The sequence below is a fragment of the Tubulanus polymorphus genome, chromosome 2 (assembly GCF_964204645.1).
Source record: "Tubulanus polymorphus chromosome 2, tnTubPoly1.2, whole genome shotgun sequence".
Lineage (NCBI taxonomy): Eukaryota > Metazoa > Nemertea > Palaeonemertea > Tubulaniformes > Tubulanidae > Tubulanus > Tubulanus polymorphus.
In genome coordinates this window covers 17,587,896-17,600,512 of record NC_134026.1, presented here as the reverse complement: position 1 = coordinate 17,600,512, position 12,617 = coordinate 17,587,896, and the positions used below count along the sequence as shown (strand labels likewise).

At 38.1% G+C, this 12,617-nt stretch overlaps 1 protein-coding gene across 2 annotated transcripts in view; it reads right to left on the bottom strand.

Annotated features, from left to right (window-relative positions):
- The window catches only part of LOC141900295 (uncharacterized), a 94,945-nt gene extending 82,787 nt beyond the window's left edge, over nt 1-12,158 (bottom strand). For both annotated transcript variants that reach the window (XM_074787112.1, XM_074787113.1), the window contains exons 1-6: nt 12,027-12,158; nt 11,511-11,586; nt 11,315-11,411; nt 2,288-3,954; nt 452-920; nt 14-195 (exon numbers count right to left, since the gene is read on the bottom strand). In XM_074787112.1, coding sequence (XP_074643213.1) covers nt 14-195; nt 452-920; nt 2,288-3,954; nt 11,315-11,411; nt 11,511-11,567 — 2,472 coding nt within the window. In that variant the 5' untranslated portion in view covers nt 11,568-11,586; nt 12,027-12,158. The remainder of the gene's footprint in view (nt 1-13; nt 196-451; nt 921-2,287; nt 3,955-11,314; nt 11,412-11,510; nt 11,587-12,026) is intronic.
- Nucleotides 12,159-12,617: the final 459 nt, after the last annotated feature.

The following is a 12,617-nucleotide window of genomic DNA, read 5'->3' as shown; positions in this document are numbered from 1 at the left end:
ATGAATGACTCACTCGTTTAGCGTCTGGTTGTGAGTGGAGAAACTGCAGGAATGAACCATAACCCATCAAACTGAATTGCCCGCGATTGAAATCTTCACACAGTTTTTCTTCTACTTTGCTCAACATCGTCAATGACAATGTTCCTTGGCTAGTGCATCGACTTAAATACCGAGTGAAACTCTCAAGCAACTTTTCTGAAAAGCACATATCGAAAATTAAAACATAATGGATCTATCATAAATTGAAGTATATAGCTGGCATGATTGCAATAAACAGTACGATTGCATAGAATGTATTACGAGACTGAATTGGTTTATATGAATAAAAAAAATGGGATGGTCTTCGGGCTCCATGGGTTCAATCAGACTTACGTACTGTTAAATATACAGAGCAGTAAACTATTTGTGAAGAATGACTGAAACGAAGAGTATGATGTTTGATTCAAAGTACCTAATGGAGGTGGAGGTAACATTGGATGCAACTCTCTTTCTTCATTATATTCTTCTTGAATACCTCTAGTCGGGAACAATCTTTCAAGAATGTCATCGGTAAAGCCTTGACTTCCGACGCATATTGCTAACTGCATGACATCTCTCAACAGTTCATCTTCACGCAATTGTTTTATATACGCAGTCAAGACATCACGACTGCGACGTAAACTGCGACTGTTATCTTTCGCCGCAAGGGAAGCCATAAGAAGTGTAAGTTTGCCATTCAGATCAGACAATAACTCTTGTGAACTCATCTCTAAATATCCGCGTCGGATTTCATATTCAGATGAACTCTTCTTAGTCTTTGACAGGAATTTGTCTCGAAAGCTTCGAAACGCACTTTGAATATCTTCTTTCAGTTCATCTTGAAACATAGTGAATGCTTCACGGACCATTTTAGCCTCATCTCTGGTTGCTTTCTTCAAGACCTGGTAATCAAATAGTGAAATGTCAAACAAATGAACAATTTGGTAATGATATGAACTAGGGGTCCAGGGACATCATGCCCACTTGGGAAGTGGTTTCCAATGCTCAACAATCTAACAACTTCAATATTCGACGCCTCCTAGTGACCATATACGAAACCCAATGACCTTGAAACTCACCACAATCATAGAACATGTCAGCAGCTACGATTTTATAATTGATTATGATAACAAAATATGCCTTCTTACCAATTCAATATGGAAATACTAATTTATTCTAATATTCAACACCCCCTGGTGACCATATGCAAAACCCAATGACCTTGAAACTCACCACAATCATAGAACATGTCATGAACTACAACTTTGCAATTGATCATGGTAACAAAATATGCCTAGGTACCAATATAACAAGGAAATACTAAGTTATTCTACTATTTAACGTCCCCTGGTGATCATATAGAATAACTAATGTCCTTAAATCTCACCACAATCTCACCACAATCATAGACAATGTCATGAGCTACAACTTAGCAATTGATTGTAGTAACAAAATATGCATAGGTACAAATATAATATAGAAATTCTAAGTTATTGAATTATTCAACGCGCCCTGGTGGCCATATACAAAAACCAATGACCTTGAAACTCACCAAAATCATAGAACAATTTATGAGCTACAACTTTCCAATTGATTGCGGTAACAAAATATGCTTAGGTATCAACATTATGTGGAAAAACTTGTTCCCACCTACGAATGAGTTCTGATGACACCAAGATGGCCGCTTATTGTGCCATAATTGGCTGATGAAAAATACCTGTCTCATGTATAAAATATCCCTTTCCATAGAATACCCATCAAAAATTGCAATGAGAAATGGCAAACTAGTAGGAAGCTACAGGACTCAGAATTCAGGCCAAATTTGACATTTTTGGGAACTAAAATGGTCAAAGGATGGCCATCTTGAGTCCGATCGACACAATTATTCTTACGCTTATGGGCCCTTGGGGGAATCAAATTTAAACAAAAGATCAAGGTTGGTCAAAGCGTCTTCAAAATTTCCCTCAAAAACTTCAAAAATGTGTAAAACGAAGACCAAATGCAAACGAAGTGCTGATTTTGGCAAACAACAATGGCTGCCAGTCAGCCATCTTGATTCTGATAGGGCCAGTTTTTGGGTCTAGGGTAGATACATGTGTAACCCAAATATCAATACATTACATTGAAGCGTCTTCAAAGCTTCCCAAAATAAGTGGATTCCGTCTACGGACAGACAAACGCTACAATAGACGGATGACGGACGAAAAATGAACGCAATAGCTTGCTGGGACTAAAGTCCCAAGTGGGCTAAAAATTGAAATAAACTGACCTGCATAGCTAAAGGTAAACTCTTAATTACAACTCCCATTTCATAAGGATCAGCAGTATGGTTGACTTCTAACAAATGTGACATGAAACCTTCCATAGTGACTCTCTCCTTCCATAAACTATTCTTTGTGCAATAGTCACGTAGATGCTTTATAACATCAAGAGTTGAAATTTCAAATGGTTCAGCTTCGCTAGGTCTCACTTTGAAGTACTGATAAACAAGCGGCTGTCGGGCAAGTGGTCCGAGTTGAAGATCTCTAAAGTTGCCTTCCCCTTGGACAAATTCCTTCATGCAATCTTGAAGATCATGCAAAGTGGCAATTGATCGCACCATCATGTAAGCCTGGATATATGCACTAACTTTTCCTTGGGTTCGATTCAAATTTCGGACACATTCCAAGTCTGTAATATTTCGTAGACCCACTTCGCGGAGATGATATCTCTGAATCCTTTGTAAAAGATGCTGTTCAACAAGATGTGAAGATACAAATTGATTTGCTTCAGAAAGCCGTGCGATGCAATCTTCGGCTATTGCATTTAACTGATCTCGATTGATGTGGTGCTGTTGTCTATAGCAAGTCATCTCTTCTGACAAGGAGCGTATAGGTTCATAATTGAAACACTTTGGTGGTCCTATTGTTTGCGTTGAAGTTGAAATCACCTTCAAAGGCGATGATGTGTCATCAAATGATATGTATTCCAAGTCAGGAATACTGTCAACACTACTCTTCCTATTCTTTCGAGCAGTATTTTTGCTATTATCAGATTCACCTTTATTCTGTTGAGATACCAACATATCATTAATGCCACAGGCAACGGGTCGACTAGAGTCAGGTGTCGATGGCGATGATGGTTGGAGAGATGTTGGTTTATAACCCGTATGCAATGATGAACGCTGTAGGGCTGATGCAGGTACCCCTTGTGGTAAAAGAAATGCTGGTTTGACATTTATTGTTGCCCAAGCTGATGCTGGACCCGTTTGTGTAAAAGGAGATGCTAATGTACTAACGGTATCTGCCTGCGATGGATATGTTTTGTGAGCTGAAGCTGGTACCTCTGATGATAAGGGAGATGCCAATGTATTGTTTTTTGCCATCGAAGATGATACTGAGCCTATTTGTGTAAAAGGAGATGCTGTTGAACTATCTTTCTGCAACGGATTTGTCTTTAGAGCTGATGCGGGTACTCCTGGTGGTAAGAGAGATGCTGTTGTACTACCCATGTGCAATGGGGAGCCCAGTAAAGCTGATGATGGTATTCCCGGTGGTAAGAGACAGGATGTTGCTGCGACAGATTGGTTTATGAAGGTTGGTGCTTGAAATGGTATGAATCCAGATATGGTTCCTCCTCGTACAAAATAACCAACAGGTTTTGATGCTGTGAGAGTTGTAGTTGGACTTAATTCCATGGATGATGAACTACTCTCTGAATCTGTACGTTTTATCACTAATGATACTAATTTCTTTTTCTCATCATAGGTAACAATGTCACTTATTTTAGGATAAATGTTCTTCATCATTTTGATATTAAAATCTTTCGCTGCGACTGGACCAAATTTATTAGTATATTCTCGCCACAAGTGACAATGCTGAATCTGTTCCGGATGATGAGATTTCACTATTTTGTAGACACGTTCCTTCATGATCTTAAAACTGTTTCCTTCTGGGGCTGCAAAGAAACCATCCATATCAGAAAATAACTAGTTAAAAGTGAAACTAGGGGTACTAGGGATTGGACATCATACCGATTAGGGAACCGAAGTCGTACTGAAATGGTTGATAACCTTACTGTAAGAATTCAATGCTTCCTTATCAATGTATCCAGAAACCAATAATATCAAAATGATCATATTACAACTTTGCCATTGATTGAAATTATGGTAGGCATAACAAAATATTCTTAAATGCAGGCAAACGTGCTAAACTGGATATATTTCATATCAAGCTTCCCCTAATGAAAACATTTAGACTGGGTAATGACTTGCTTAACTTGCCACGGATCTTGAGGAATACTTAACCTCTTCATTACCACTGGTGACGTATATTTACGTCGCAAATAATGACCTCTCGCCATGCATGACGTATATTTACATCGCAAATATGTGGTTACTACAATCGCTGGCATGGTGAGTCATTACCCCGTTGGTGTGTAGCCGTACTATATGCTTGTCCGCTTAAAGTTAGTCCAAATTTTTACTCATAGATGGGGGATTAATACCTTTAACAGCCTCTAGTACCGAATTGATTTGAATTGAATGATGCCATTGGGTTCGAATGCCATTGGTGAGGTACATTTTCTGCCATAGTGAAGAGGTTAATCTTCTCTGAGACAAGTTACTAAGGAAGGAAATTTCAATAAGAGCCTTATCGAGCACTATGACCAGCCATGACATGCAATTTGTGGGTTTTGTACGTGACCAAATACAATTTCTGCTTCAATGTAAATAAAACAGTACATTCAAGTTTTTAAAGTACCGGTAACACAGAGAGATGGCACAAGCAAATATTTCGATCCATTCTTTTTGTTCTGCATCTCTTAAATTAAAATACACGTGCAGCGCATGTCTCCTAGTCTCATCTGTGTTTGTTTTTTTTTACAGCAAGCGTGAGATAATTATACTGTACGTTCTCTATTGATCGCTTCGCACAGATTTCCGTAGTATGATAACGATATATAAGGGTCTATGCGTGTAGACTAAATCAGTGATGAAAAAACTCACTGTTGAAGGATATCCAAAAAGACTTCACTGAAAGGGGTTAAATGAAGAGAAGTGACTCCATGATTTGAAAGTCTAACAATATGTTTCCATGCCTACATACCATACTTCAGTTGGTAGGCATGGAGACATATTGTTAAACTTTCAAATCATGGAGTCTCTTTTCTCTCGTGAACCCCTTTCAATAAAGATTTTTTGGATATCCTTTAATACAGTTTAAAGTGGATTAAAAAACGATGTTTAAGGTCGACTGCCTGTGTCCTTCCTGGTCCTACTAAGACCTTTATCAGGTATGTACTACCAAAAATGAGCGAGCTACGCCACCCGGTATGCTCTCACGTCAGATTGAAATAGACATTAGCTACGATGCCTTATGGTCTCCAACCATAAACCCTTTTACAAACGAGGAATGATGGCACAAAGATGGCTGCCAATTGCGTCATGCTAGACTGATCAAAGGAATCTGTCTGATGTTTAAGAACCATACTCAAAGTATAAATATTTCTCAAAGTAGGCCAAAATGACCTTTATGGGCATAAAAAAGGTTAAATGGGGAGATAAAAATATATGTGAAATATCAAAATAATTGATAAAAGTGTCAATCCATTGAAGCATCTTCAAAACTTCCCAAAATAACTGAATTTCACCTATGGAAGAATGAACAAACAAGAGCCCCAAGGGGCACAATGGCCAGCCTGTCAGATTTGCTTTTTATAAATGATGTAATCTGTGGGTTATATTTATCAATATACACTCCCTGCTCAATATCATTTACATAGTAAAATCGTGTGTTAACACAGACAGCAGGAACGAATGTAATATAGAAATACTAAGTTATTGTATTGTTCAACGCCCCTGGTGGCCATAAAAAAAAACCAATGAGCTTGAAACTCACCTCGATCATAGAACATGTCATGAGCTACAACTTTCCAATTGATTATAGTAGCAAAATATGCTTAAGTATCAATTATGATGTGGAAAAACTTTTTTCCACCTACGAATGAGTACTGATGACCCCAAGATGGCCGCCAGTGCGTCATAATTGCCTGGTCAAAAATACCCTCTCGGATATAAAAGATCCCTTTCCAATGAATACCCATTACAAATTGCAATGAAACATGGCGCACCATTAGAAAGCTACAGTACTCAGAATTCAGGCCAAAATTGACATTTTTGGGAACAAAAAAGGTCACAGTACGGCCATCTTGAGTCCGATCGACTCAATTTTTCTCATGCCGATGGGCCCTCGGGGATACAAATATATACGAATGATCAAGGTTATTGATAAAAGTGTCTTCAAAATTTCCCTCGAAAACTTCAAAAATGTGTAAAAAGTGCTGATTTTGGCGAACAACAGTCGGCCATCTTGAATCTGACAGGGCCAGTTTTTGGCCTGAAGATGTGTCTAGGGTAGATACACGTATAAAACAAATATCAAGACATTACCTTGAAGCGTCTTCAAAACTTTGGAACTCTCACGAACTATCTAGATGGTTATCTCTCGACCTCAATAGCTTCAAGACCCATCTCAAAACAACTTTGTTTCATGCAGCATACCATTAACTCTCGGAAAGCGAATTGTATTTAACATTTTTTGACAAAATAAAATTTGATTGAATTTGCAATTCGGGCACATGGCTAATTAGCATATCAAGGTCATACACCCGATTTGGTAAAACCTTTTTTTCGCGAACCTTGCGCAATTGTCAAGGATGAATTTTCTGTAGAGCAAATAAAAATTCCTCCCAAACACCAAATCAACTAAAGATTTCATAGAAATCGATCTTGAAATACAATTTTAAATCTTAAAATAAAACCCGGAAGTAAAACAGTAGACGATACCGCGGATTCACGTGAACACCTGATTTCTGTAAACGAAATGTTGGTTGTGACAAAATTGTTCAGACGGTTTTAGGTGGTAATAAGTACGGAAACGTAACGACCATGGTCGACTTATTCGATGAAATCAGGCCTATGTGATATCCAAATTTTGACTTTTTTATTCTCCAGACCTCCCTGACCCTGATATAGAAATAAAAAATTTTGGTGGTACGAAAGTGCAATCACAGCGCCGACGGGGACAGAGCCGTGTCAGAGATCGGCGGAGTGAAAATTGAGGTGGACGAACACGAAGAAGTAGGCTATTGCGCTACTTGAATCACGAAAACTCCTGGCGCGGCCCCGACGCTTTTCGTTGATTAAGTAATACAAATATCATGCAATGGGTTTTCACAATCTACCGCTGGTATTTACCGGATTTCAATATATCACTCCAAAATTCAAAGAAACCTCGAAATATCGAACCGGAAAACTTCCGGTAGATATCCGCGGCTGCCCAACCGGGAAACTTATTTGTTTCAATAGATATTGATAGGATCCATCATCTTCACCCGTCAAGGGATTCGAACCCACTAAGCTAAAGCCATGCCAGAATCGGGTCGGGCCAATCACAGCGCTTGTAACAAACCACATTAGGCTTCTGTGGAATTTCCCAGTAAATGGGCCAATCAGCGAACACGTAGCGAACGCGGAAGTATTGTCACGTGTTGATACATGACGTCATGCGCAAAAGCGCCAGTAATGAAATCGCGATAATTCACGTGAACAGCTGCTGATATTTTCAGATAAACCAATCACAGGGAAGACACAACTTCCTGATTGGCTGATAAAAATTGAAATTTTCCCGATTTAACTTTCGTGAAAAATGCAGAAAACATTTTTATGAGACCCTATTTCAAAACTCTGCTCGCTACGATTCCGAGAATGGATTACGCTTAAATACGTGATTTGTTCGAATACGTGATTTGTTCGAAAATGCCCTCACTTGGCAAGCAAAAGAGCCTTTTGTGTGGAAACCATGTCATTTAAATTCGCTCCATTTGTATAGTAAAAACCCAATAGCCCACTAAATTTAAGTCCCCAGGGCCCGGTTTCACGAACAGGGATTAAGTCCGTAATTCGAATTAATTTCTCTAGTTCGAATTAAAATTTTGAGGTTAATTTTCGATGCCCGTTTCACAAACGCGAATTAACTTTAATTCGAATTAGTTCAACCCGGAAATCTAATGCTGCCACTGAGCAGGATTAAATCGACCAATTCGAATAAGTTACTACGAAAATGGCTGCTGCACTGTTTTTCGGAGCGAGACTCGAACGCAGAAATCGACAAAGTTTCGAATAAGTTGACAATTTTAGTGAGGAGATGCGAATGAGATATAGATTTGGAAGACAAAGCATTGAATATATAAAACGTTTAATTGGGGAAAGTATTCAAAGAAATACTCATCGATCAAATGCGATTTCACCATACCACCAAATCCTCGTCACTTTGAGATACTTAGCGACGGGGGCATTTATGAATGAAATTGGAGACACATTTGGGATTTCAAAGGCATACGTGTCGAGGATCGTAGAAAGGGTGTGTGCGGCGTTAGTAGAGCACATGGATGATTTTATCTGCTGGCATAATGCCGTTGAACGAACTCGGCAAAAAAGAGAATTTATTGAAATCGCTGGTTTTCCCGGTTGTATTGGCTGCATAAATGGGACTCACATCCGCATACAAAGGCCGAGTGAAAATGAACCTGCGTACATCAACCGCAAGTCATATCCATCGATAAACATTCAAGCTATATGCAATAGTAATGGTAAATAAATCGTCTTATTCATAAAATTGATACGTTGCTATAAAACTTACAGCGGTGTTTCCGCTCTAGCTAAAACGATATTAATTTTTAAGGACTATTCCATTCTGGCCACGAGCCGTTACTTAGAATGACATCAACGACACAGCAATATCAAAGCAATTGTTTGCAATTGCAATCTTTTTTAGAATTCTTCACAAAGACACTTTTCACAACTAATGACTTCACCGGTTGTAATAATCAAACCTATAATTCTTTCTGGAATTTAGGTTAATTCATCAAAATCGTAAGCAATTGGCCAGGTTCTACGAATGATGCGCACATATTCAACAACTCAGCACTTGGCAGGTAGGCCATCGAAGTGATCCATGGTTGATGTCATCTATGCCTGAAGGCTAATTCAATTTTATAGGCACATGCTAGTCTTATGAAAAATTAAATTTTAGACACCTTGAAATGAATCATCGTGGATTTGTTAGAGATGGTGTGCTTTTAGGAGACAGTGGTTATGGTTGTAAACCGTACCTAGTCACACCCTACCTTGCGCCTTCAACAAGAGGACAAGATAGGTTAGTTTTGAGATCCAACATTTTAGAGCATATACGATTATATATATATATATATATATATATATATATATATATATATATATATATATATATATATATATATATATATATATATATATATATGTATAATGGTTTGTTTTCCTATCTTAATGGTCATGTTATAATGTTGCGCACAAGAAGACTAGGTGTCTCATTGAAAGGACATTTGGAGTTTGGAAGAGGCGATTCCATATTCTACATGGTGAAATTCGATTAGCGCCGAGGAAAGCCTGCACTGTTATTACAGCATGTGCAATTCTTCATAACATCGCTATAACGATGGGAGAACCCGACTTAGATGTGGGTTTTAATTTTGATGACGAAGTTGGTGAAAATGATGTAATTGATGCCGCAAACGCACGACAGACGGTCAGAGAATTTATCGTCAGCGAATACTTCGACTGAGAGAAATGAAAAGCAGAATTTCTTGCAATAAATGACTAAAAACTATTTAAATATATTTAAACATATGAATTAAATCTTCCAACAATATTTCAAAACTTAAACGTTTATAAGTTAATTTAATTAATATAAATTCCTGTTTACTCTTCTTGAATTACAATTTCCACTGTGGTTTCTTTCTGCAATTTAGCGATCTCTAGCTGCAACTTTATGTTCTCGAGGTTCAACTTCTGACACGCTAACTTGATTCTCTTGTTATCTTCGATTAGATTCAACCATTGCTGATGATTAATGTCAGCTGCAGTTATACGTTTGGTGTTGTTGACTGCTGTAGTGCTGGTGGTTGTATGAGTGGAACTTGGTACTGGTAAGACTGCTTTCAGCGGATGATTTTGGTGACCGTCAGTCTCTTCGATCTCATTCTGATCGAACCCTAAAAATTGTAAATTACAGCACCGGTGTTAAAGTGCATAGAATAAATTAATAAATATATGTAAACAATGGGATTCGAACATTGAATTGCCGAGCAATAACGCCTACGATTAAGTGTTAAGCAAGCTCAAGCACACGCTCTCTGAAGAATTGGACTGGCCCAACGCTCAATCTGAACAAGTTTACCGCAGAATTTCGGAATGAATATATGGATACTGAAGGATGATATACTATATGCTAGACATAAAACATTTTGTTCAAAGTGATAGTGCACAAATCGAGGTGAGTCATTTAAAAAACAACAAATTTTCGACGTGAACTAAAGACATGATTTGAAGACGGGGGGATAGGTTGCATCTAAAAGCCACGGAACCTATCACACCCATCCGCGAAATAATAGAATGCTCAAATATTCCTGGAAGTTAGCAGATGTAAACAAACAAAACGCGAATCGAAAATAAAAATTATAACAAAATGAATAAAGTTCCAAGGTCGGAGATATGAATTGAAGCTATTGTCTTAACGTGTTGACCTACCTTTACTTTCGATTGGGTTGACAGCTGATATACCATCTCAATTTGGCACTCCATCAAAAAATTCGACTATCGCAGTAGTTGCCTCGTCCAACGATTTTGGAGGTGGCCCACCACCGGTTTTTGCGGCTACGTTTTTCATGGTCATCTTCTCTTGTTTCGCCTTTTTCTGACAGTTCTTCCAACAAATTTTTACTTCAGGGCCTATTCTCGTGGCGACTCCTAAACTAGAGACGGATCTTGCAATTTCGCTCCATTTCTTTTGTTTACTTATGTTCGTAATTCCTTTCGCGTAGTCTAACTGACCATATAAAGCACATCGTAATTGTTTTTGACTAGGTCTACTATCATGTTCTTCTCCTCTCGAGTGAAATTTTGCTTACGCTTGAGATCCGCGCTCTCCATTTTTCGACAATGTATTACAAGGAATGATGCATTATGGGTAGCTAATTCTGAATTAACTTCGGAGATAATTCGAATTAGTTAATTTTTCGCTAATTCGCGTTTGAGAAACAGATTTAATCATCGAATTAACTAATTCGAATTAAGCATTTTTGATTCGAATTATCACCTAATTCGAATCAAAAGTTAATCCCCGTTCGTGAAACAGGGCACAGTGGGCTAAAAAGGAGAAACTCTTAAATCAATTGAAGATTAATCAAGAAATTAAATGAATTAGCATAAAAGACTTACACATAGTTGCGCCAACATTCTGAGAAGTTGAAGGGTACACCCCTTCCTCATTCACTCCACTTTCACTTTCACTTTCACTTTTTTTCGAACATCGTCCCTAAAATTAATTTCAAACAAAAGTAGCAATTGGCCAACTTTTTCACTGCCATTAGTATTTCGATACAGGCCTAAGCTCTACTCATACTTCTAGACCTACCCTAGGATCCATTGGCAATGGCAAAGGCTCGTCGTCTTCCCGTTCATAATCTGACATGATACACAATCTTCAGTCCCTGAAAAAGGCATAAAATAGGCATTACTGGTAGTTCAAAATATTGAAAGAGCTAGGCCTCCCTAATAAAGCTTTTTATAAGAACTTTTGGATGCAAGCCCAATGAGCTAAGCCACAGCGGACTGTGGTTAGGCCTATGCTATGATCTGAGATCGAAACTATGATTAAACCAAATAATTATTGTAATTTATCCGGCTAAGAAGTATTTTGAATATAACCGGATCTGGTCAAATATCCACTTCCACGTTTCATATGCTAAATAAATACTCATTATTGGAGAAATTGTAGATACTATTATGGTAATATTACCCATTTGAAAAGCTATAGGTTAATTCCTGTAGGACCCACGTTTCATTGCTGTCGAGTAGGCCTGTGCTATCGGGATTCCTTTAACAACCATCGAACATCCTTTTAGAATTAGAGAGCTAAAATGATACTAACCGGTTTTAAATGACCCGTAACCGTCTTTCTACTGCACCACCCTCAATTTGTGGGAAAAGTACACAGAATAAACGATTTTAATCGCTTCACACCCAACTATTCCGGTAAATGAATACTAAGTAAAACGTCGGGCTGCCACATTTCCGTGTATATCAAAAAACCCACCAACTGCGTACGCACATATAGCACATGTCGCAATAGTTGTTGATTTGCGGTTAGCCCCATCTATCGTAGAACCATAGCATAGAACTTTGCGATTTCTTTTTGCGACAGCGCCACGGCGCTGGAGCATATTAAGTCGATCGAACCATCTGGTGTCTTCCAATACCACCACTTAGTGGGCTCAAATTCAAGTTCAAATATACTTTATTGATACTCATCATATATACTTAATTGTTACTTTATTCAATCGACGTCCCGCTAATGATGAATACTATTTTTAGAACCCCTGATTTCAAAATTCAAAAATATAGATTTATATGAACCTTAGGTCTATCTTGTAATTAACAAATTATTCGAAAGCAAAGATCTTGCATTCGAGTTTATTCATTTTAAGCAGTTTCTTTATTTCAAGCCCCGGGTTGATTGTCT